At 51.3% G+C, this 26416-nt stretch overlaps 1 protein-coding gene across 1 annotated transcript in view; it reads right to left on the bottom strand.

Annotated features, from left to right (window-relative positions):
• Positions 1-935: 935 nt before the first annotated feature.
• The window catches only part of Igfn1 (immunoglobulin like and fibronectin type III domain containing 1), a 41063-nt gene continuing 15582 nt past the window's right edge, over positions 936-26416 (bottom strand). Inside the window, 21 exon segments of the mRNA XM_057769144.1 lie at positions 936-1288; positions 1794-2120; positions 2786-3085; positions 3937-4132; positions 6009-6097; positions 6901-7203; positions 9116-9244; positions 10211-10384; positions 10887-11186; positions 11799-12098; positions 12443-12584; positions 13191-13315; positions 13766-15774; positions 15805-18385; positions 19088-19360; positions 20502-20670; positions 22074-22187; positions 23159-23336; positions 23905-23950; positions 24131-24175; positions 25492-25591. Coding sequence (XP_057625127.1) covers positions 1275-1288; positions 1794-2120; positions 2786-3085; positions 3937-4132; positions 6009-6097; positions 6901-7203; positions 9116-9244; positions 10211-10384; positions 10887-11186; positions 11799-12098; positions 12443-12584; positions 13191-13315; positions 13766-15774; positions 15805-18385; positions 19088-19360; positions 20502-20670; positions 22074-22187; positions 23159-23336; positions 23905-23950; positions 24131-24175; positions 25492-25591 — 7914 coding nt within the window. The 3' untranslated portion in view covers positions 936-1274.

Here is a 26416-nt window from a genome sequence, read left to right as displayed (position 1 = left end):
GCTCTTTCCTCCTAGAACCTTCTAAGTGAAGTTACTAGAAGCTGTGCCTAGCTTAGAGGATCAGAGGATGGGATTTTCACCTGATGGCCATTGACTGCAGTGTATTTAAGCCTACGTGGTGCTAATAAAGAGGGGCTTTGGTATCAGTGTTTAAAGGTCTGCGTGTCGGTCTGTCTCTGCGTCTGCGTTCTCAACCTCCAGCCCCTTGCCCAAGCTTGCAAACTGGGGTCTAGCGCATAGAGCACAGACTGGGGCCGCGGTACGTGGCACTCCGGCCCCTGCAAACTCCAGAACACTTTATTTCTTGGGTGTCCAGAGACACGGGGCCATCCCTCCAGGAGGGTGCAGGTACAGGTATGCAGGCATAGAGGTATACCTATAGGTTTTGGTAGTGGTGGCTCACATAGAGATGGTCCCATCCTACCTGTGCCATGGGGCAGTGGAACTATGGGAAAACTGAGAAGGCTTCATGGAGCCTTGTGTAAGAAACAAATCTTCATACACTTGATAATCTCCCCTCTCCCTGCCGACAGGAACCCTCAGAGTAGACTGCAGGAGAATTCGCTTCAGTCCGGCCGGTTCCTGGCTCCAGGGAGGGACAAGTGGCTCATAGTCTCCATTCACACTTTTAGGGAGGCTTATCCTGCCGATGCCAGAGTTTTTGCAGGACAGTGGCATATGGGAAGTACGGGCCAGGAAAAAGGAGCCTCTGGTTCATAGACCTACTCGCCTGACTTGGCTCTTATGCCCTGCTGCAGGCGAGCACTATTCTGGTTCACTCTCCCCCCACGCCAGCCAGAGCCCACCCATCATCCATTCAGAGGCCTTTGTTTTGGGATTCTTCCTCCATCCTATCATCCCCAAGTCACTCTGCAAAGAACTCATTGTTCTTAGTCTGTCGCTTTAATGAAGAACAGAAAGAATTCCATACACAAATCCTCGATGCCCTCACCCAGGCCTCCATCCTCCATGACTTTCCTGTGGTCAGAGTGAGCTCAGCTTCCACCCCGTGGACCACTCTCTCTGGAGCTCCATCTAGAGTGATTCCACTCAATACCATACCCCCCACCCTTCTTCTACTTCCCCATCAACTTGGCCCTTCTGGTCACATCTCACCAGAAGCCCTCTTGTTCCTATCTCACAGAGGAACATCCACTGACATTCTGGACTGGCTCCTCAGGCCAGTGTTGGCATCAGGAGTAAAGCTTCAGAGAGGTGACATCCATCTTGGGGCTGTGGGGTGGGGCAAGGCTAGGATTCCAGGTCAAGTGGGGCTAGGAGTTGCATTCTGTAAGACAGGGAATCTGTCAGATGATCCTGAAGTGCAGTGTCCCCGCCCACACCTGTCCCATTGTGAAGACTCTGCAGTTCTGGGTGCGACGGGATGACCCGGTGCCACCAAAGCATTTTCTTATTGGCATGTATTATTTGCTTTGCTGAAAGGAGCCCACCTCTCAGAGGCTCGGCGTCCTCTTTTAAATACCTCTGTCTGACACAGGTGCAAAAGCATTTGCAGAGCAAGTATCTTAAATCCCATCCCGAGACATGTGTCAGGCCACATGGGGACAATTAGCTGGGTAGTATATGCCCATAAAGTAGTCAATATCTCATTTTACAAACGGGCAAATCAAACCCCAGGAGGTTCTGTGATGGTCGGCTTAAATACATGATAGAATACTCATTGAGGCAGGGAGGAACCGAGTCTCATGGTATACCAGCTGAGTCATCTAGAGGAGACAGGCCCTTTCTGTTCCCATGCCCATGCGGTCCCCTGCCAGGGCAGCCATTATTACCTGTCACAATGAGGGTGGCTCTGCTGACAGCCTGACCCAGTGGGTTCTCGGCCACAGCCTTGTACTCGCCACTGTCCTTAAGGGACACACTGGGGATAACGAGGGAGCACACACCCAGCATGTCAGTGCTGTACAGCGCGGGGTTTCTGTCCAAGCTTTGGTTGTTCTTGAACCAGGTGACATGGGGCCGCGGTGAGCCCTGCACAGCGCAGGTCATACGGCACTCACAGCCCTGGGGCAGCAGGTGAGCCCGCAGACCCACCAGGAAGCGGGGCTTCTGGCTCAGGTTGGGTTCCCGGTACGTTGGAGCCTTCACTGTGAACTTCTCTGTGGTGAATTCGGGACAGAGGGAAGGATGGTTAAAGAGCCAGGAAGGCCTGACTGGGACCCAGAGAGTCTGCCGTCTGCCGAAGGCCCAGAAGCTGAGCCTTCCCGTATCTCATCTGTACAAACCAACGCTTTTTATCCTTTTCCCAAAGTTATGCTTTGATTTTTTTAAATTATTAGAACCTTTTAAAATTTTTGTGTACAAATCAGAACATACATATAGATGACTAGAACCAACACTTTGGTGTAGAATGTTCCAGATATTTTTGTATTTTTGAGAAGAGAAATGATACAGCTAGTTTTGTAATCTTATTTTTCCAGTGACCTCTTTAAAGATCTACATCTTTAAAGATTATAAAAATAATTTATAAAATAGACTTTGTTTTTAAAGAAATATGAACTTCTATTTTTAACTTATTGTTCACAGTTTCTTTTTGAGAATTTACCCATAGGTCTCTAGACATTCCAATACCCATGGCACGACTCTTTCTGCTAATGGGGCTGGGGCCCATTCTGAATCCAACGCAGTGGCCATCTGTACAAGTAGGCAGGCATTGGGCAGATAGCAGGAGGACCACTACCTGTCTGACTAGACTGAGATGCCCTGGTTCCACCCAGTCATAGAGACAGACAACTAAGCTCCTCCCTTTTGGAGGGATCCTTACCTCTCTGCCTGGGGATACACCAGGGTTGACTGGTGTCTGAAGGTTTGCTGGCCCCCAGTTCATTCTTGGCCAGCACCCGGAAGTGGTACTCATGGCCAGGGAGGACCCCCAGAAGGGTGAAGCGGTTGGTGTGGACACGGTTGGCCACCTCACACCAGGATCCGTGAACCGAGGAGCGCATCAGCACTGTATAGTACAAGGGGATGCCCTGAGCCTCATCTGGAGAGGGTTCCCATTGGACCGTCACTGTCCCGGGCACATTCTCCTGCAGGGAGACGGGTCCCGGTGCCTGTGGGCATGCTGCCAGAGAGAGAGAGAGAGAGACAGACAGACAGACAGAGAGAGACAGAGAGAGAGAGACAGAGACGTTATGCTTCAGAGGAGCCACAGAAATTCTGCTAAGTTGTCTACGGGGCCCCCAAGTTCTCTGGAGGTTCCTGCAGAATGCGATGCTGCCAGGCAGGCGAGAGGCCAGAGGGAGCTAAGTCTGGGTATACAAAAATCTCCCCCAAAGAATAATCTTTTTTTTTTCTTTTGAGGCAGGGTTTCACCCACCATAGCCCAGTCTATCCTTAACTCTGGATTCTACCTCAGTTTCCCAAGCCTGGGACTATAGGTACTCACCACCACAGATGACTTCCAAAGAATACTTATTATAATACTTATTAGCTCACATCTTTCTTTCTTTCTTTCTTTCTTTCTTTCTTTCTTTCTTTCTTTCTTTCTTTCTTTCCTTCCTTCCTTCTTTCCTTTCTTTTTTCTTTCTTTCTCTCTCTCTCTCTCTTTTTTTTTTTTTTTTATAAAATAAGAGGCTATTCAGGGCTGGGGAATGAGAGTCACTCCAGGAAGGGACAATCTTAATTTGCACAAGGGTCACGGGCTGTTCTTCCCATGGGGTCTTTCAGTGATGCAATGGTGGGACCCGCATTCATTCTTGGAATCCAAAAGAGGAGCAGGGAAGAAGCAAGGATGTGGGTCCCCACGTGGATGAATAAGAACAACAGGGGCTTTCTAGGACTTTCCTCCTGCCCTGCTTGCTGTGCCTTCAACACATCTAGTCAGCCGTGTGATCACTTTGCATGCTCAGGACAACATCCTGTGCCCAGGTCAGCTGCAGCCTTGGTGAGAGTCCACAGCTGAGCTGGCCTCACCTGCCACACTGATGGAGAAGCTGTAGGTGGCCTCCTTCCCCTGTAGGTTTCTGAGCATCACAGTGTATTGGCCACGGTCCGAGAGGCTAGCTGCAGGAATCAGAAGTTGGGCAAGGCCATCCTTCACGGTGGTCACGCTTCTTTTGGGCAAGGGTAAGCCATCCTTCAGCCAGGTCACCTCAGGCATGGGGGCAGCCTGAGAAACAAGAGCAAAGACACGTTGAGAAGAGAAAGTTTCTTTGTTTTTTTAAAGTTCAAATAAATTGTTTAGTTAGCATATAAAATAATGAGTTTCATTGTGACATTTTATTGCATATCTATCACTGTATCTTCCTGATATCAGCCTCTTCCTGCTTTCATATCACGTGCATTCTCTCTCTCTCTCTCACACACACACACACACACGAGAGAGAGAGAGAGAGAGAGAGAGAGAACCCAAGGCCACTAGCCTCACTTGCTCCCTGTCCTTTGTGATTCCTTCCTCCCCATCCTTGTTCTTTATGGAGAAAATCTTGTAAAACTGATAGCAGGTAAGCTGGGCCTAATGTAGAAGGGCAAGAAGAGGATTCTAGGCAGGAGGGATGTGCCCGAGCACTTGGAGGTGAACAAGTATTTGGTCAGGAATAGGCTATCGGGGAGGTGGTGAAGTGTGGGGTTAGCCCGTAGGTGTGTGGGATGATGGGATAGGAAGGGAAGCTTAGCCCAGAGACTCCATGACACTGTGCCGACCCTCAGTCCCACACATATACAGACGTCTAGATTTCTCTCTGAGCGCGCTGCCATGTTAGATGTTCCCAGGACAGTACGGCAGCTCTGGATTCACGTGGGATACTGGGTGGAAGTGAGAGGAGACTAACTGGGAAGGGGTCCTTCCTCCCCGGTGCCCAATCAAGCTGGGGACGAGTTGGAAATTCCTGCAATAGAGAGGAAGGCTGCAGAAAATAGAAGATGCAGCCTTGCCTCGAACTGTGACGACGGTCAAGGAGAGGACAATGGCAGGTTCAGGGAAGGAGCTGACGTGACATTGCCCTTTGAGCTTAATTGAGAGAGACCCTCTTCGACACAAGGGTCACGATCAAGGCTTCCGGTGGGAAAGCATTAAGAGGGATGATACCGTATGCCAGAGGCAGCATGGCGGGCCGTAAGGTTGTGCAGACATTAGGAGAGACAGTTTAAAATGAGAGCAGGAGAGTCAGCCACCAAGTCAGTCTCCATCAGGGTCAGCATGAGGAGGCAACACTCTAGAGAAATCCTCCCCAGGAGATGGTCTGCGTTTTCTGTCTTTGGGGGCCCAGCTTGCTTTCCCTTTCCTCTTGGATCTGTGTACTCACAGCAAGAGCTGTCCATATTATCTAAAGGGCCAAACTGCAGGGAAGCCTGGTTTGACTTCTCCACTTTGTATATCTGATCTCAGAGGGATAAGGATCCTAAGTGTTCAGGCCATGAGTTAGCACCACACAGAAAGCGCAGAGAACAGGCCCGGGTTACTACTATCACTGTCTCAGCCTTTTGATCAGCTCAGGGGGGAAATGAAACAGCTCCACACTGTTTGAGAGATGAGGAAATTTAAACACCGAGGGGTAAGATATTGTCCAGAGTCAAACTAGTGACGGATGATGACACCCGGCAGTTTGTGTTTCTAACTACTTCACTAGTTACTGTACGTACAGACAGGTGCTGTTGATATTGGCTTAGGATCATGTGCATAAGAATAAATTCTAAAGACAAAAATGGTTATGCACCCTATTGGGCTCCGGTAGGCCCCAGACTAAGATGAATGATGGGGAGGGGAGGGGTGCCCTAATGTGGAGGTGCAGTATCAGAAGCTACCACTAGAGGGGAGTGTATCCTGTACAGGAAAGTAGAATGGCGTCCAAGAAGCTGATGCCAGCTGTGGCTTCAAGAACCCTCTTCCTTCCTACCGCTTTACACTGGGCCTGATTTCCGACGCAAGCCCAAGACTGTGACTAGGGCTAAAGAAGAATGAGGAAGAAAGGTATCCCCAGGACTCCAGTTTTCTGGTTCCTCTGGGGCCCCCACGCCCCGCCACACACTCTTCCAGGTGTACTCACTTCAAAGGAGACAGGAACTCGAATGCTGTCCCCAGCTTTGACGGTCAGTGTATCCTTTGTACTGGAGTCCATGAGGAACTTGGGAAAGACTAGAACACACAAAATGGCTTGTTGCCTCTCTCCACAGTGGCTTCCAGTTCAGGTCACCCAGCATGTAAACAGAAGGCTGAACCAGTGTAAGGGCCAGATGGAGAGGGCTTGGCGGGGCGCATGGGGGAGAAAGACCAGGAGCTGACAGGGCAGTCTTTTGAGAGGGTCAGAAGTAGAGACAAGGCTGCCTCCAGGGTTAGTCTGAAGGTTATCTGGAGCGAGGATCCCGGGGACAACTACATTGTTGTCTGAGATACCATTAGCCTGGGTCAGGGAGTGACCTTCCTGGTCACATCAAGTCAGGGACAGAGCCAGGCACAAGAGTCTAAGACCCTGGACTCGGGAGCTCTGAGCTTTCCATTGCAATTGCCTTCTTATTGCCTCTGTGACCGCTAAGGTGAGTTGGTACAGATCACAAAGACAGAGAGAGGATTTACTTCTAGCAATTAAGGCCCAAAGGGAAACACAATCAACTCCCAAAAACAGGGAGCTTGGGTATGTGCCGCCTCTAAGTAGCACCCATGCCTCAGAGCCACTTGCTTTCAATTCTCACCCTGCGTCATAACAATGGTGATGTCTTGGGCAAAGCATCTTGGACCTTTGTTTCCATCTCTAAAAATTAGGGATCAAAAATATTAACAATGTAGGACCGGGGCTGTAATGAGAAAGCAGTCCTAAGCGGGGTGCGCTTGGCACAGAGCTCAGTGCCATCCCTCTATTAAGAAGGCAGCTGATGGCTGCACAGCAGTGCCTCTCAGGAAGGGTCACTAGCACTCAGGGTGGAGAAGGAGGTGACACTCACCAGCAGCAGGCATGGCGTGAACGATTGAGTCCAGGCAAGTGGCTTGCCCGTGGCCCCCATCATTAACTGCCGTCACCCGCAGTAAGTAGCCTTCTTGGGGCCGTAGCCCCTTGACTGTAAAGGTGGTGCCTGGCACAGTGCCCACATGGCATGGGCTCCACTGAAGGTTGTCTGAGTCACACAACTCCACGATAAACCCCTGGGCTTCATCATCATCCTGGGTGTCTGGTCTCGTCCAGCTCAGGGTGATGCTGGTGTTAGACGTGTCTGTAACCCGGAGATCCCGAACAGGCCCTGGAGGTCCTGGTCAAGATTTCAGGAATGTGTCAGCTTCCCCTGGGGAGTCTTCCTGCCGGGGGCTTGGGGTTTCTCTTACTTAGGGGCTTCTGCAGAACCTCCCTAGAACTGGCATTGTACCCCAGCGCTGCATGTGAGTCCCTAGTTAATTCCTTTGCTCACCCACCAACTTGCCAACCCCTAACTATCATGGAAAGCTGGTATTTTAGTTGATAAACTTTTGTGCTCCGTTGTATCTGGGGACTGGAGTTCTATGTCTGTAGCTGAGTTGTAACTTTTAGCTGGGAGCAACACCAGCAGGGCTTTCTTGTTCTTCATTTGTTAAATGGGAACAGCAGCAGCTCTGCCTACCCATGGGGACCCTGGGACAAGCAAAAGACATGGCATGTGTGTGGTTTGAATCTAACACTGCGGGGTGGTGTTCTGGCTGTCAAGGCTGGCTGTACATTAAACTCTCTGTGAGGTACCAGCCCCAGCGTCTATCTATTTAGCCTGGATACAGCAGAGGCACCAGGATTGGTAAGGAAGCCCTAATATTTCTAAGCATGTGGTGATGTCTAAAACTACTGGTCTAGTACATATTCTCAGCCTTGAATATGTACTCAAATCATTGAGGGATTTCATTAAAAACACAGATCTAATTTGGGAATTCTGAGGTGAAGTCCAAGATATTCATTCTTTTCTTTCCTTTCCTTTCTTTTTTTATTTCTTTTCTTCCTTTCTTTCTTTCCTTTCTTTCTTTCCTTTCTTCCTTCCTTTCTTCCCTTTTACCTGTTTGCATACGTATGTATGTATGTACGTACGTATGTTTGTATGTATCTGTCTATCTAAAATGTGCATCACCTATTCAGCTCCTTAGTGAGAGGCTTGCAGGTGTGCATCACTACATATGGCCTGAGATTCTACAAGAATGATCCCAAGTGACACTTCCCATCTACAGCCTTTGCTCCCGGTAAGTCTGGAAGATACGGCCAACTGCTGTGGCTGCTGCAGACATGGAACACCTGCTTCCTCCATTCCCCACCACTAGTGAGAGAGCCAGTGATCAGTGGTAAAACAGGATAGATCTGGTCTGTTTGCAGGAAAAAGCACACAAGCTAGCTCACCTCCCCATCCCTTGTAAGCTTATAGAATATTCTATGGTTATTGGAGTTGTGCCAAGAGTCAGTCACACAGCTGATTCCACAAGTGCCTCCAGTGTGTTGTTGCCTTGGTGACTTGACCAGCAGGTTTCTATGAGGTGCACAGCTAAACCTTCTAAACTCTGTGCCTTGGAGCACACTTTTAATAGGGGTTTCATGAGAAGTATTCTCTTCTTGAAGCTGAAGGGATTGAATCAAGGTGTCTTTCTTGTGGGGATGGACGTGTGAGAGGTTGGCCTCATATCTGTCTTTAATGTCAGACCCTTTGGTATTTCTGTTGTCCAGAGAATGTTTCTTGGCATCTCTGATGCTACTTAGACCACAGATGGGGGAAGCTGGTCTAGGCTGTCTGTCACCGGAGACAGAGACTGGGATGGGGCACCTAGCTCTTGGAACAATGCTTGCCACCTTACAAGGGATGAACAGCATGAATTTGGTAGAAAACTGAAGCTTCCTGCCACCCGGTCCCCAGGCATGAGACCACCCACTAGTGGGTGGGGGGCACCTTTGGGCTAACACGGAGACTGACCATCCCAGAGGCCACACAGCAGATACTATGATCTTGGGAAGTCCTTATCTCTGGCCTCTGGAGCCATCTGAATTCAGTTTAGATCCTTTAAGATACATCTCATCCTGGTGGCCTTTCAACCCTGACTCCCAACTCTCTTTACTATCTCCCTCTGGACTGCCTCTGACCTGTGAACTTCTGTCTCACAGTTTCAGAGCTATACCGTGCACACCCCTCCCCCATATCCTGGATCCGTTTCTTAACTTACTCATGGGATCTCGCGCAAACACAGCATCCGACGGAGGCCCAGGCTCTCCGGGGCCTGAGGGAGCCACAGCCCTAACCCGGAACTCATACTGGCAGCCCTGCCGCAGATCCACCACGGTGCACCTCCTTTCTGTGGAGACCACACCCCATTTTAGTCACCCATGGTGGGATCAGGAAATGGGGCCATAGCTCAGCACTTCCAAATTCAGAAGAGGACCGAGCATGGGGGTCTAAGACAACCCTCCTGCGTAGCATTGCACCAGCCAGATGTGACAGAGCTGCTTCCAAGGTGAACAGAGCAGTGGTCAGGGTGTTTTCATCCCCGTCCTGTCTGTCCCTGCCACAACCTTGCTGGGTGATCCTTGATGTCGTTTTGTTTCTGATTCAAACTGTCTCAGACTTGTAATACATAAATACTAAATAGTGCCCTAGAGATGTGAAGACATGTGCCCCAAGGGGCTTTAACCCCTTCGTGGCAGGGACATTACAGGACTCCTGACAATCTGTTCCCAGCTTGGTCTTGGTACACAGAGCACAGACACGCACAGGGTTCTGGAAATGTCCTTCACACCTGTTCCATCCGTAGTCTTTTCCAGGTTCTTCCTTATCGCAGGAAGCAGCTAGTTTCTAGGATGCTAACTAGAGGGCCATGGCGTGTCCATCTGTGTTATCACTGAGAAAGCTGAGCTCTGCAGAGGAAGTGGGCTGCCCGTGGCCAGGGCCTGAAGTGAAGGGGCCAGGGAAGACAACTTCACCTTGGATTCCAGTCTGAGACTTCTACCCCAGAGGATCCCAAGCTCGGCACTGTTGAGAGACTTTTCTGGATGATTCTCTGGGGTTTGGGGGTGGGATGTTCAGTAGCATCCTTGGCCTCTTCATACAAGTTCTCAGAACTATGTACTCTCCACCCAGCTGTGACTATCATAGATAGCTCTAGACATTGCTAAATGTCCCCTATGGAGACAAAATCACTCTAGCTGAAAAGCAACTGCGTTAAACTGATCTGTACCAGCAACGCAGAGGGATCCCATCTGGAACCAGGAGGGGCTTTAAGGCAACTTGGGGTCGGTGAGAAGCGGCCCTCAGGTCAGCTCACCTGCCACAGGCTGCTCGTTCACGGTCATCCAGGTGTTGCTCCCCTTCTTGCGTTTCTCAACCAGATAGCCCAAGATGTGGGCACTGCCAGGGCCCCGCGGGGCCGCCCACGTTAGAGTGATACTCTGGCTGGAGGCCGACAAGATGTCTGGGGCAGACGGGGGCCCTGGGAGAGCTGAAGGCAGAGGGTGTCAATAAACAGAGATTGAGGCAAGCACCAGCCCATGGAAGATCGTAGCGCTGGAGAAGGCATGGGGAGTCTGGGGGCACAGCCACACTCCAGGGGTCCCAGTGCTGAGCCAGCTTTCCCTAGGACATCGATCTGGCTGCTCTGGGACAGAGATAATGAAACAGAGCATGCTCTCTGGCCTTGGAATCTAGAGCCACTTACGAGATTCCTAACCTCACCCACTGATAGCTTGTTCCAGGACAGGGGCATGTGGTAGGGATGTTGGCCAATATGCAGTCCGGGGGCAGGGGCTGTGTGTCTCAATTTGAAAGAGCCCTAAGAGGCTACTAGATCCCAAAATGCGCTGTAGTAAAGAGTATCCACTGTGCTCTATGAAGGCCTCAAGCCCTCCCGCCCCCAGGCACAACTGGCAACCCCTCAGCCTGTACTCTGGGCACAGTAGAGAGGGCAAGGGAGTCCTCTGTCCAAGTGCCTCCTGGTCTCTCACCCTCAGGAGCCACCAACACCTCCTCAGACTCCAGGGCATCCCCGGCTCCTTCTGAGGTCACAGTCCGTACACGGAAGGCATACTTCCTGCCCTGCTCCACGCTGGTGTCGGTGAAGCTGGTACTGTCCGGTGGGGGTTCGCCCACCTTCAGCCAAGTGCTCCTTCCAGCCTGTCGCTTCTCCACCACGTAGTGTTGTATGGCCTGGCCCCCATCATCCCTTGGGGGCCGCCAGCGGAGACAGACGCCTGCTCTGTGGCGATCCTGTACCTCCAGGGGTCCCTGCGGGGGCTGAGGCTTTTCTGAGGACCCGTGGAGAGGAAGAGAAGGAAAAAGGAGTCAGAGAAGCTGGGGGGGGGGGCATGTTACTAACCCCTCCTTGGTGGATAAGTCTGCAAAGGGGTAGACTCCCCACAGATGTGCATGGTTTCTGACACAGCCAGATGCTGTGAGGAGCCAGCTCATGAGGAGGTTAGGTTCCAGATGTCTCACAGTGTCCCTGGTCTCTACTTCCCCAGTCCTGCCCTAGGAAATACCATGGAGCCTCCAACCTGTACCCAGCCCCATTCAGTGAACAGCACAGGCTCCTGCTTAGCACTGCTATAGGCGATCCAACTTTACTGGTACAAGTTGGAGGCCACTATTCCACTGAGCATCTTCCCCAGAACTTGGAATATGAGAGCTCACAGAGGCTCAACAAGGTGCTCCACCAACCTGGTACTGACTTATCTAAACTCTTCTTCTTGGGCCATCTGGGGACAGCAATATAAGCAAGCAGAGGTTTGAATCTTAACTATCATGCAAATGAGGGTCAGGATAGCAGAGCCCACCCCCAGTCCTGCATCAAGTACCAGGGAGGGCCTGGGGACCACAGAGCCCTGGGGCCTCAAAGGGAGAACAGGCAGGGTTAGCACCTATAACTTGCAGGGTGAACTCAGCCTGCACGCAGCCTCCCTCGCTGCTCAGTGTCACGCTGTACAGACCACTGTCCTTCCGGCTCGCGCTGGGGAGGCACAGTCGCGTGTAGCCATCCCCCAGAGCCACATGGACGCCCTTGCGGTTGCTGCCCACCACCTCGTCCCCATCCTTTCTCCACACAGCCCGAACAGGGAGGTGGCTCCGGAAGGGAATCTTCACAACCACTGGCTTCCCAGCCTTGAACACCAGGGGCTCTCTCAGTGTCTCTGTCACATCGGGAGCAATGGTGGGGGGATCTGGAGAGAAAAAAAAAAAAAACAGAACAAAAGAATCAGAGAAGACAAAGACCTAGGACCCTGGGAATCTCAGAAAGAGCCCAGAGAAGGACTTCCCTACCCCACTTCATGAGGACTAGCAAAGGGAATGGGCTGTCTGCAGCAGGAGGGACCAGGGTCAGACCTCACCAAGAACTTCCTGGTAAAGAAGGAGATAAGATATTGGGTTGGGAAAGACTTGGGTTGGCTTCATTAAAAAAAAAAATCTGAGGATATTGGAGACAAGTCACAAATTCAGGGCTTCCACAGAGGGTCATTTTCAGCTGATGCAGAGACTATGGGGGCAGGGAAGGGCTGGGCCTCACCCTGCACAGCCAGGCTGGCCTCAGTGTGCTGTCTGCCGGCCACAAAAGTGTATCTCCCAGCCTGGGTCCCCTCCACGTGGGTGAGGATCAGCCTGTGTGTGAGCCCATCTTGTTCAAACACGACCCCATCGCAGGCAGGGAGCTGGAGACAAGGATCACCATGGAGACAGCCACTCCCACCCTGTCCAGTTTGCATATAATAGCTGCCCTGGGAACTAAATGATCACCACCACTTGCTGCTGTGCCTAGCACCCCCTCTAACTCTCCAGAACACCTTTCGAGATCAGTGCTGATAGAAGTCCCGTTTTATAGCTGAGAAACTCGTCCGAGGTCACATAACCCGTAACAGCAGAGTAGGGATCAGGGGTCAGAGTTCACTGACATCACTGTGCCGTGCTGGTGGGGCAGAGAGGCTACTCTGGGAGACCAGTGAGCCTAGCTGGTCAGGATGAGATGACGCAGTTGTGCAAGGACTTCAAGGGTGTGTGGAATTCATGAGAGGGGCATTTGGGCTTGGGGGAGGCCAGCAGAGGCTGGGTCAAGGCTGAACAAGTAACACATTTATAATGTGTTTATTTTGAACACACCACACTCCAGCTGTTTAAACACCTCTCAGAGTAGAAATGTTAGTGAATGAAGAGTGAAAACCCTGCCTCGTCTCTTCCTTCTGCGTCTCTGCTCTGCCACGCTCCTCGCCCTCACCCACATTAGTTAGGGAAGAAAAGATGGAGGGATGAGGCGTCAGTACCTTGACTCCATCCTTGAACCAGGTGCCAGGTCCCAGGTCACTGGTGAGGGTACAGGAAAGTACAGCAGCTTCCCCCAGCTGCACCTCCGTATCAACCAGACCCTGAGAGAAGTGGTCCATGGAGCCTGGAGAGACACAAAGTCCCCAAAGTCCAGCCTCTTACACCCTGGCCTGCATTGAATTCTGGAAGTGCCCAGTCTCCTGTTTTCCCCAGTACCTGGGCTGATGCTGATGCAGAGATAACTGTAAAGTAGATGAAGAGCATCTCCCACCCCGGGGTCCCACAGACAGGAATTCCGAGTCACAGAGGCAGGCTAATTCTCTGGGACTTTGGACAAAGGGTTCTAAGATTAACCAGCCCAGAGGACCTTTGCGTTTCACACGACTTGGATTCCTTCTGCATGGGGAGGGAAAGGAGGGACTGCTTTCTGAATCTGCAAGGAATTCTAGAAAATGGAGACACTGGTAGGGACCAGTTCCTGTGCTGAAGGTAGAATTGGCACGTGGGCAGTCCAGTACCCAGCAACCTTGCCCTCTGGCTCCACCCTAAGAGAACCACCAGCTGGAGTACCTACCTCGGGCCTCTGTAGAAGAGCCAGGGCCAGGCTTGTATCTGGATCTGGGGATCTGGGTAGCGTCTTGTCCCTGCCCACAGACACCCGACCTGCCGTCTTGAGTATCTCTCCTGCTGCCAAGATGCCTGTGGGGGTCTGGCCTCCCATCTTCACTCCAAGATTCTCCCAGAGACCCTCTGTCCTCAATGCTAGTCCAATGCCCCAGGCCTCTGGCCCTCTCTATAGCCCCTCTCTTGGCTGATTCAACTTCAGTTCCAAACTGTGCTTCATACCTGCTTCCGCAGGGACCAGACCCCCTGCCTAACCCACCAAAGCCTTTCCCCCCATGCCCGTCATACTTCTTTGAGGCCCTGGATCCTTGGACTTCGCCAGTCTTAGCCTCCCAGGACCCCCACTCCTGGAGGGACCCTCGTCCATCTCCCTGTCCTGTAGCTAGCTGACAACCTGGTTCCTGGATTCCTCCTGATACACTTCTGAAGTCCCTTCTGCCTAGTGGACTATCCAGTTTATCCCGGGGCCCCTGGGGTATTGAAATGGCACCATCTCCACCCATAGCAGAATTCCTTCTGCCTAGGACACTTGAGTCCTCTGTCCAACCAACCCTGCCCCTTCTATAACCCGAGCCTCTGCTCTCCAAAGAGCACGGACCTTCACATTCAGCAGCAGCCTCCTGGCCTGTTGCGTATCCCCTGCCCTTAGAGGCTCCTTGTTCCTCCTGTGTTTGCCTGGAAATGGTGTAGTTCTCCCCCAGTGAGCTAGAAGTCCCGAAGCTGCCTTGAACCTGGTCTTCCCAGCCTGGAGCCCGAATGTGGCCCATATCTTGCCCACTGTCAGGTCCCAACACTGACTTGGTCTCTCTCCCAGGAGCAGAGCTGTTGTCTGTCACCTGACCTGGCCCTGACAAGCCCCGAGAACTGGTTCCCCTCCTCCTGCTTTTCAGGGAGTCTCCACATCCCTGAGGTGTTGCTTCCCCCTGGCCAGCAACTCTACACCTGCCTGTTGTCCCCAAGCCTAATTTACTGAAGTCTGAATCATTTCCTGACTCCAGAGCAGCTACCTCAGACCCACCCTCACCCCCCACTGTCCCTCCACCTCTCCCAGGAGTCCCCACAGCTCCTGCTTGGTCTATAGATCCTCCCTCCCCACTGGGAGTCCCACTATTTCTAGGAGATCCCAGAAACACAGAACCATCTTTCCATTCCCTGATACTTGATTTCCCCACAGAACCAACAGCACCCAAGTCTTCAGGGATTCCTGAGAGTTCACAGCCCCCAAGACTGTTCTTGATACTCTGCCCACCTGAAAAGATACATGACTTCCCTGGTGTCCCCAGCTTCCCATGGCCCATAGCACTGTCCCTGTGTGCGATGCTACCTGTAGTATTCAGTACCCCAGTCACCCCAGAGCCTACCCCAGGCCTTGTCTCATCTGCAAGCACCATCCCTCTGCCCTTTTCTGCTTCATCCTTGGAGCTTGTGCCTACCTCTGCTGCTACCCCGAATCCTGACCCAAGACCCATGGATTCATGTTCGCAGGGTGCAGCCAGTGGCCCTGGTCCTCCCTGCCTTTCTGAACCATCTGCATAGTGCATTTTACTCTCTGATCTCATCTTCCCAGGCCCCAATGAGCTTCCGCTATAGCCAACCTCATTCTTGGATTCCGTTCTTCCTGTTTCCCTCAAACCATCCTTTAAATCTGCTTCATTCCATGACAAAATCCCTCCAGAATGTTCTGAACCACCTTGACAACTGGCCGCGTCCCTTAATGAAATAATTTCAGAAACTCCTAAATTTTTGTGACCTGCTATACTCCCGAGTTCCCTGACCCTATGACCCTGGAAGTCATCCTTATAACCTGTCTCACTCTCTGACCCCGCAACTCCAGAACACCAAATATCATTCCTATAATCTACCTGGCACCCTGATCCCATGGCCCCAGAGCCCCCAGCTGCTGGTCCCATTCCTCTGAGGCCTTCTGAGCCATCTCTAAATACTGCTTCACCATCTAGCCTTGTTCTCCCAGGACCAAGACCCTTTGACCCTGTTCTCTCAGAACCAAGACCCCTTGACCCATCTCCATAAGCTATTCTGTCCCCAGTCCCCCAAGGTTCTGGAATTCCCAATCCATCCCTGTAACCAAATTCATTGCCAGGCACGTGAGCCCAGTGGCCTTCAGAGCCAACCTCAGCCTGAGGAGATAGTGCCTCAGGGTGCCTGGCTTTGTCCAAATTCCCAGACCCAGCTCCAGAGGTCCTGGCACCAAGGAACCTGATCCTTTCCCCATCTCTTTCCCTGTCTCCTCTCTCCAGAGATCCTAGTTCCATAGGTAATGGAACCCCAGTGCCATCTTCAAAATCTCCTTCTCTAGATGCCCCCAGGACTTTGAAGCCCTCATAACCTCCAGGGTGACCCCAAGAATGTATTCTTACAGCATTCCCTGGTTCTTCTTCCATGTGTCTGTCCCCAACGTTTCCCACTGTCCCAGGGGCCTTCACACCATCCCCACCCACAGATCCCTCTGTCCCAGGGGCCTTCACACATTCTCTACCCACAGATCCCACGGTCCCAGGGGCCTTCACACCATCTCCACACACAGACCCCACGGTCCCAGGGGCCTTCACGCCATCTCCACCCACAGATCCCACGGTCCCAGGATTCTCTAAGTCACCATCCAAGCAGTGTTCTCCACCAGGGCCTGCTTGACCCTGACCTTGAAATATGTCCCAGTGCTGAGCTCCACAGAGGCCACCTGAGCCATTTCTGAGGCTGGCATCTCTCCCAGACATCTTTCCTACAGGACTACACTGATCTTTGTTTCCAGACCACAGTCCCCTAGACACCCCAGAATTGTGCCTGTGAGCACCCCATTCCCCAGGCTCTGTCTCCACAGGTGTCTCACAGGTAGCTCTGCAATCAATGCCAAGGCCAGTTCCTGTTGCATCTAGCACACCTGAACCATCATGATAGGCAGCTCCATTCCTAGAACCCATGCCTTCAGAGCACCTGGAACCATCCTCGTACCTAGACTTTGCCCACCCTGGACCACCTAAGCCCCCCTTGCAGTCCATCCCTCCTCTGGACCCCTTTTCTCTGGATCTCTCTGACCCATCCCAGAAATCTGGTTTGGATCCTACTGCCCCTGGGTCTCCTAATCCTTCCATGTCTCCCATTGTTCCCCCAGAGCCCTGGACACCCAGATCTGGAGATGTAACAAGCCTGTGGTTTCCGGCATCTACCTTCTGACTAGACACCATCCGTCCAGCTACTTGGGAACCACCCGTGCTCCCTTCCTTCCCACCAGACCCAAAGTGGGCCCCAGTTCTTCTGAGATTAGACCACGTGTCACCCTGAGGACCCACCTTTTCACACTCCATTCTGCCTGGATCCCCTGTGCCCCTCTGACCCACTGTCCAGTCCTGAGAAAACTGGAGATTTCTGGAGCCTTCCTCCATCCTGCCCAAGGCTCCAACTGTGCCTTGACCATCCCTTCCCTGGAGCTCTTGGAGGCCACCTCTCCAGTCTCTGGGATCTTCTAGACCCTCGGGGACAGTTTCATAGCCTCTCTCCACAAAACTATGACCACCTGCCCCTTGCAAAGAGCCCTCATCCTTGGCCTTACCACTCCTGCACCCCAGAACTTTCCTGGCTCCAGATAGTGATGGTTTCTGGGTGTCCTTGCCAGCTGATGTCTGTCCTGGATACCCCCCTGCCTCCCAGTACACCCCAGCTTCTCCATGGCTAGTATCTCCACCTGCCTGAATGCCCCAGCACTCACAGTCCGTTCCTACCTCAGGGCTGTGACCTTTTCCTCTAGGAAACTCAGGGTCGCAAGAACTTCCTGGCCTACTGCGGCTTCTCACGTCCCCCAGGCAGGCCCCACTAGTCCATCCTGCCTCTGCTTCTCTCTCCCTGCTCAGGTAACCCCTTCCTTCCATCTCATCCATATGATCACCCCACATTTTTGCCCCTTCCTTTTTCAGTGGAAACCCCTCAGCATCAGAGTGGGATCCCCACAACACCCTCTGGCCTGCCCCAGCTCCCACGTGAGGGTCACGGAGCTGTCCCTGCCCATAGCTGTCCAGTTCACTGCCAGAACCCTCTCTGGGCTTGCTTCCTTCTCTGTTGCTCTCAAGCCTCCCAGCCTGAGGGTGACTGGAGCCGGCCTCCCAACCTCCCGCTGTCACCCATCTGCCATTCCCTTTGTCACTTCTGCCATGATCTTGTTGTCTTTCCACAAAGCCCATACCTGACTCTGTGTCCCCTCCCCTTCCAGGGGGGCATCTACCACAGTCTCCCTCTCTGTGGGACTGACTGTCCCCAGGAAAAGCGACTCTGCCTGGGTCTTTTCCCAGAAAGCCTTTTGTGTTCTGGCCAGGGCCCCAGGCTGAATTAGCTAATCCTTCACCTCCCACCGAGAAACAGCCCTGCTTGTCAAAGGCACCCCTATCTGGGCCTGCTGTGAGCTGTGCCCCACTAGTCTCCTTGAGGGAGCCCAGCTCTCTGCATTGCCCTCCCTTGTCGCTGATGCCCCCAGAGTCTTCTGCTTCTGAGGCCAGAGCGTCTGGAGTTTGCAGTCGGTGGTGGTCAGTATCTGTGGTCTGAGGGCCTTTCTCCATCCCACCTTCGATAAGGTGTTAATTACACAGAGGACATTAGCCCATAGAGAGACAAGAGAAAAGGCCTTGTTAAATGAGGTCCTTGTCTAATATGACCGCTTTGCCTAGTCCCCACCCTCACCAGTGGAGAAGCTGCCCATGGGAGGAAAAGACAAGGCTGCCCCAGCAGTTTGGTAGAGAGCATCCCATCACCTCCTCCCCCAGGCCTGTTATCTGCAGGTCACCCCACATGGGTCATGTGGTTTTGACACATATGCCAAGCTGTCAACTTCTCAGGCTGTTGTGGGTTTTAGAAGATCCACTCGCCCTACCCTCTCCCTCTCCTATGCCAACACACAGTCTCCTGGGATCATTGCTCCCAGATGACAATGCTTAGGGGAACTAGGGTATCTCCCGGTCCAGCCCAGAAGCTTCTCATCCACATCACAACTAGATCACTGTCACAGGCACTATCCCATGACCTGGAGGTCATCCTGTATCTGAGGCCCCAGGGTAACCCTAAAAGATCTAACAGCAAACACACAGCTAGCCATGGAGGGCTGTGTTGCACTAGATCAAGAGTTAATCAAAGGAGCTTTCCTCGTTCTCTCTGAGTGAGAGGAGCATGCAGAAGCAAATGACAAAGCACAGGAAATCTCCTGTCCGCAGTCTGAGACCTTGTTGGGTCCCCAGCAAAGGCCGGGGAATTCAGAAATGTGGCCACTCACCTTCAACTACCAGCCAGGCGCTGGAGGCGTGGAGTCCTGTGTTCAACGAGTAAAGGCCCATATCTGAGCAACTAGCCCCCTTCACAACCAGCCGGTGGGTTAGCCCATCAGGGGACACAGAGATTTCATATCTGTCACTGAGTCTCAGTGTTCGGTGCTGGAAATGCCAGGCAGCATTGGGACACGGATTGGAGAGTGTACATTCAAAGACAGCATCACCCTGTTCCTCACAGCGGGCCTCTGCCAACGGGACCACCACTCTTGGGGGAATGGCTGCAATGGAAACAGGAAGGGGGGCATCAGCTTTGCAACCCGACACAGGGAGGTTTGAGCACCAGGGCTAGCAATTAAGGAACCTAGATCATACCAGTTTGTCACCTTGGCTGGGTTACTCTCTTACCCCAGCTTCTGCAGCCACCACCAGGTCCTTACTGAAGGCATCAGTATGCCCATGCACACATAAAACATGGCACTGTAATCATATTATGATCACTAGGTGATCTTAAATTCCCTTATTACAAATGAGGAAACTGATGCTTATGGAATTTACTGACCTAGGTTATTCACTGATATACTATTATTCATTGATAATCCCAGCTACTGGAGAGGCTGTGGCAGGAGCACTATCCAGTTCAAGGCTAGTCTGCAACATAGGTGGTTTGTGACCAGCCTGGACCGCTTTGGAGAGATCCTGTCTCAAAATAGAATGAAGAGCTGAGGGACTGGCATTTGCCTAGAATGAGCTAGGCCCAAAATGAAAAAAATGACTTGTTCCATCCTAAGAGTCAGACACTTCACGCCCACGCTCTTCTGCCCATGGCACATTGTTACTGGGCTTTTGAAGCCCATCCTAACACCTTCTGGATGCCCTTTTCTTGTTCTTCAGCCTTGGTTCAACTCTGTTCTTTATGACCTGCCCAAAGCTTCCTCCTCTGGCCTCCCCTATCCTTCCAAGAGGCTCCTGGTTGCGTGCTCTATAAATGAAGCAGACACAGGTCCTTGTGGACACAGGACAGAGTTCAAGGAGGGGAACTCCCAGGTGGAAAAGGAACACAAGAAGCAGGAATGGAAACAACCTGAGCTACCCAGGCCTGGTGAGGCCTGGTGGAAATCCTTGCTTGGGAGTTGTGGGAAAGGAGGACATTTATCAGAAGGGGTGATGCTATCACAAAAGGCCGTGATCTGGGTCTGGTTTGAAAATATTTGGCTGTGACAGACACTCTGAGGGAAATGTTATGTATGCCTGTATCCATTCTGTAGAGCCTAGCTGGGTACCAAAGCAGACACATCTGGGTGCACCCCTCCTCCTAATTGCCCTTGCAAGGCAGCCACATCACATGTACCCTCCCTCCGGAGCCCCAGCATGGGCCTTCTCCTCTCTTCTATGCAAACTTCTGTGGCAAAGAATACTCACTGCTGGCCTCTAGCTCTGTGGAGAAGACCACAGCATCCTCCACCATGACCTGGTAAAGGCCAGCATCCTCGGGCCGCAGGTCCTGGATCTGGAAGTGGTAGCGTTTCCCCAGTCGTCTCAGACAGTGCTTGGTCTGGTTATCGAAGCCATAGGGAATCATCTCACCATCCTGAAGTCAGAAAGAATGGTTCATGGCCTCCATGGGTCCAAAGGTCCTCCTAGCCTAGCCTCACTCTGGTGAGCTGCCAACAGTTTTCTCTACTGGTCAGAGTCAAAGACAACATGATCCATAAAAGATGTGTGGGTTGCAGGATCAGGGCACAGAGCAGAGCCTGTGTGTGGAGGCATGGGTCATGAAGTAGGTGGAAGTGTATGTTCCAAGAATGTCCAGGTCTCTTTCCACGAGTGGATGCAGAGACATCTGAGATTGCTGGTCCAGATTGTGCTGGGAAAAGGGTCACTTTACAGCCCTGTGTGTTAGTAGGAGAGCTGACCCTATGACCTGGGACCAGTTCTTTCATTCACCAAGGGGAATGTTTGGAAAATGTCTTCAGGGCTGCACAAAACATAGTCATTTATACACGTGCTCATCCTTGCTTAGCCATACACAGTTTTTCTACTCGCTGAGAATTAGCAATAGCTAACACTTATCAGATGCCTGCTGTGTGCCAGGCACTATTTTGGGTACTTGAGACATTCTAATAAAAAGAACAAAGATTCCTGCTCTGGGGAGCTAAAACCCCATGGGAGAGAAAGACAAATAATAATCACCGTAAATAAGTAAGTGTTTTGTATATGAAAAAATAGAACTAAGAGAACAAAGCAAGCTAAGAGGGTAAGGCGCTCAGAAGCACCAGGGAGGAGCTGGGAACACAGCAGAAACACTCAGGGGGATGAGGAAAACTAACCACATGAATGTCAGAGGTGAGCACGCTAGGAACAGGGGGCGGCTACAGAGAAGAAACAGGGACAAGCCCAAGGAGCAGGAACAGGGCAGCAGGGAAGAAGAGAGACAGGTGGGAGGAGGTAGGTCGCAGGCCAGACAAGGGTGCACAGTGTTATTTGGGCATTGTGGTGTTCTGTAAGACAGCTCTTCTGATCCCTTACTTCGTGGATGAGGAGTCTGAAGCTCAGGAAAGATGTTTAGTCTGAGGTGTAAGTGAGTGTGAGTGTTACAGCCCTGGAGTTGCAAAGGTATCCTGACTTATGAGAAAGCCAGGCTATATCTAGAGCCACAATAGGACTGCTCAGCCCTGAAGGGAAAGTATCCTGACTAGTCGGGATCCAGGGTGAGTTTGGCTGCAGAAGGACCATAGGCATTGCATCCCCCAATCCTACATACCTGCACTGGCTTCTCTGTCTTTACCCTGCTCTGCATTAGACACTCTATAGGGTGACAGGCCTGGCTCAAGGAGAGGTAAGAGGTGTCTGGAGACTGTCCAACACAGTGTGACCTAACTCCAACCGGAAACCCCACGGGTGAGTGCTTATCCCTTGGTGTTCTAGATGGTTTCATGGGATCCATCATCTCCCTCCCAGGACTCACAAACCCATCAGGTCCTCTAGCCTCACCTTGTACAGGTAAATCTTGCTCCCAAAGTCCTTGAGATCCAGCTCCAGGTCAAACGTGGCGACCCCTTCCTTGGTGACCCTGATGTGTCTCAAGTTGGCAATGGCGTGGACATACTAGAGGGCAGACAAACCTATGAGGGGGGCTCCAAAGCAGTCTCTATGGGGCACTACAAATCTCTGTAGGTCTGGTCTCAGTCCTGGCCTACAAAATGGTCCTGAAGAGCAGTTATTGGTTCTCAAGTGAGGATACTTAGACCCTCAAGGAAGAAAAACCAAAAAAAAAAAAAAAAAAGTCAGGTGAGGAAGGAAACCAGGAGAGGGCTCTGGGTGTCCACCCATCTGGTCCACCTGCTGATAGACATTAGATGGACATCACTAGGCAAAGCCAGGTACTAGGCTCTGGGTGTCCATCCATCTGGTCCACCTGCTGATATATTTTAGGTGGCCATCACTAGGCAAAGCCATGTGCTAGGCCCTGGGTTGATACAGGTAGGTAAGAAGGATTGAAAGAAAAGTTGAGACCCTAGTTGGGAGGCTGGAGAAGCCCCCTTCAAAATGCTACGTACAGAACAATGAAAATAACTTGTTTTCCAACCCCAGAAGGAGATAACAGACTTATGTCAAGTTAGACACAAGAAGGAACTTCCTGTGTAGTTTATAAGATACTAGAATCAGAGTATTAGAGTCCTCAAGAAATAAGGCCCCAAGTCTGGCAATAATGAAGACAGCGGTGACAGGGGCATTTATTAGAATCTTACTATGTGTTAGGCACGAGGCTAATTGATATAAGCTCATTCTCTCATTCATCCTCTCAACCCTACAAGGTAGATTTTTCTATAAACACTGTTATACATATGAGTAAATAAAGATAACAAAGCCCTAACTTTTCTAAAGTCGAGAGTTTAGTAAGTATCAGGCCCTGGTATCAAACCCAGATCTAGCTTAGAAGGCTGGATCCTTTGCAGAACCTCTCAGTGAGGCTACATGATTGTCTACCATTCTGAGTTTCCAAAGCCAGCTCCTGGTGTATGAGGGCCCTCCAGGCCTTATGTTCTGGGCAAGAGGTGGGAGCAGGGTCAGAATACCTGTACCATTCTGTCTTCCTGTTCCTTCTTCATCTCCTGCAGCTTGCGCAGCATGCCGCGGAAGTCAACGATGCCGTACTGCATACAGATCTTCTCATAGTCCTTACGGTCTGCAGTCATGAGCAGCTGCCACACCTGCGCAGACTCCGTCTTTTTATCAGGCGCTGGAGGTGGGGTCCTGGGGAATCAAGGCTGGTGGGTCAGAGGCTAGAGGAGTCCCAGGTATTGACCATCTGACCCTGGCAATCTGTGTGGTCTAGGGAAGCTGTCCTGTGTGTACTTGAAGAGCAGGCCCAGAGGCTGAAATCTCTGGGGTAGACCATGATCTCAATGGAAGGACCTAGACATTGGATAAGGCAAGCCTTACCCTGTGGCTTCCGCTTATAGGAGACTCTGGGCTCCTAACAACTGGTGGTGTTGATTTCTGAGTAGGATGTCTTTGGGTGGCAGTGAGGTTAGGATTGAATTGTTCTGCTGCTTAACTCATATTTTTAAATCACTGTTCATGAAGGACCTTCCATTTGCAAAGTGGATTGAGGGAAAAGAATATTGACTCAAGGGTACAAAGCTTTAAAGTGGCCAGATCCAGGACGCCCAGATTTGCGCTCTTCAGGCCTCTCTTCTACTAGTGGTAGTCTGGCTCCTTTCTTTTATCAGAAGTGGAGGGTGAACCCAGTTTGCTTATGGAAGAAGCTGAGGTGGGTACCCTGTGAACTTCCAAATCCTCCAGGCAGCCCAAGACCCACCTCTTTTTCAGCATCTTCCGAAAGTCTATCAGCTCTTGCTTGAGGTCTAGAAAATAAGGAATATGTCTTGAGTTGCAGGTAGGGTCCAAAGCAAGGCCATCTGGTCCAGGGCTGATGATCTGAGATTTTTCCATAAATCATTAATGCCCACAAGGTGTGTGTGGTTATACCAGATGGGGAGCAGCATGCAAAAGCCACAGGGGGATGTTCTGACCAATCTACGTACCCTCCTGAGGTTCCTTTTGCCTTTTTCGGTTCTTCCGAAAACCCACTGGACCATCCAAGGAGGAGAGCAGAGAGGTGGTGTGCACAGACAGGGAGAGAAGCAAGACACTTGGATGGTCTCTCTGGGAAATGGGCCAAGTCCCAAAGCCCTGGCCTCCCACCTGTCCTGTCCTTTAAGACACAACATCTCAGCAGAAGGGAGAGATGAGAGTGAGGGCCTTCCGTGAGCTTTGGTACCTCAAAGCTTCACTGTGAGCATCGTTGGACAAGGCAGAAACTCACATGTTTACAGGGAAGTGGCAGGGATACGGGAAGTGGCCACTGGCAACCACAGCAAATTCAAGGGCATCCAAAGAGCATCTGAGAGTTGCCAGTTCAGATGGTGGAACCCGAACTGACAAACTCATCAGACTCTGCTTTTTGACCAATCCCTTGGTCATTCATAATCCTCTTCTTTGCCACCTGCTTCCAAAGGAAGGTCTGAGGAAACTCAACATGCTTTCCTCATGCAAATAACAGTTACCATGTGACATAGTTCTAGACAATGACATGTACACCAATGTGCCTAGTTTTTGAGTCTGGAGCTTTTGCGTCTTTGAGGAGAGAGGCAAGCGTCCTTGCCCCCACCCCTTTCCCTCTCTTCCTATTCAACTTGGATTAAATTTGGATCTGCAGTGCTCAGTCAGTCTGCTAAGGATACAGAGCAGTGAGACAAAAAGAGTCTGCTCTCCTAGGACAGTCAGAACAGTAGAGTGAGCCCTGGACTTTAATCTCAGAATTTCTTACTCTGTGAAGCAATTCCGTATCTTTACTTCTTGGACTTCTCTTGGTCAAGTAAGCTGACATATTCATGAGGCAACATGAATATGTCAGCTTACTTGAGAGCCTAGGTTTGCTTCCTCAAGAGGTATCAACCTTCCAGTTATTACAAACCAAAAAATGTAAGGGTCTTCAAACAGCATGCAAACAAAACAAAAACCGTCTGTGAGACAGGACTTAGTCTTCATGCCGCCTATTTGTCCTCTCTGATGTAGACCCATACAAAATATCTGGTGTAGAGTGGGAAAACTGAGACCCAGGAGGGAAAAGAAAGTGACCGAGTAGAAGACACAGGACTAGAAACCAACACCTGGGGCGTGGCCCTGTTCAGAGCAACTCCCACAGGGTGTGCTGAAGGCGTGCCTTTCAGGCTTTTACAAACTGAGTGCCGCTGGGTGGAGCCCTGGCTCAGGCAAGCCGTGGGGAAACAGCAACACAGCCGCCAGGTCCTCCCTCGCCTCCCGCCACCCTGTGGGTCCTCTGTGAGTGTTCTCTGGAGAAAGCTGATCCCTGCAGGCTGATGGGCTCAAGGGACAAGCCCACCTTCGATGACGGTGAGCCTCACTGAGCACGTGGCTTCTCCGTAGGCATTCACGGCTCTGCAGCGGTACAGATCCGAGTCCTCTCCAGTCAGCTTGTTGATCTGTGGAGAGGCCAAGGGCAAGGGAATAGGACTAACACTCCCTTCCTCCGTGCACTACACACGGTTGTGTGTTGGAAGTATGAAGATGTCCTCTTTCCCCATGGAGCTCACAGTCTTCATCAGGAAATGCAGACATCAGAACAAATTCTGGATCAGAGCAGAGGGAGGATATTCTTGCCATTGGAGGCAATACGAGTCACAGGAAGAGCTTGCTCTGTGTGTCAGATGAACCTGGCACTGGAGACCGTCTCTGTCCTGCATTACTAGCTATGGGACCTTGGTCGAGTTCCCTGATTACTATGAGTTTTAATTTCTGAGCTTGTAAGATGAGGATAATAGTATCTCAAAAAGCCGGGCGGTAGTGGCGCACACCTTTAATCCCAGCACTCGGGAGGCAGAGGCAGGCGGATCTCTGTGAGTTCGAGGCCAGCCTGGTCTACAAGAGCTAGTTCCAGGACAGGAACCAAAAAGCTACGGAGAAACCCTGTCTCGAAAAAAAAGAAAATAGTATCTCAAAAAGTAGTGAATGGTCATGATTAACTCATGTCCTCTGTGATAAGTGTTTGGTCCAGGGCCTGACACTTGGGTTTCACAGTTAGTACCTCCAGTGTCACTAATATTAACCCTAATTGATTGAGAGGGCAGATGCTGCTTGTCTGGTGACAAGATGGATTACATTGCAGTAAACCTCCTGTAAGCTGAAAATACTATCAATTGAAAATGCATTTAGTACAGCTAACCTACAAATTTCACCCTAGCCTTAACATGAACTAGCGCTTCCCTGAGCCTGTGGTTGGGCAAGATGATGAAGACCATTTTAAAAGG

The sequence above is a fragment of the Chionomys nivalis genome, chromosome 5 (assembly GCF_950005125.1).
Source record: "Chionomys nivalis chromosome 5, mChiNiv1.1, whole genome shotgun sequence".
In the NCBI taxonomy this organism is placed as follows: Eukaryota; Metazoa; Chordata; class Mammalia; order Rodentia; family Cricetidae; genus Chionomys; species Chionomys nivalis.
This window is presented reverse-complemented; position numbering and strand designations above follow the sequence as displayed.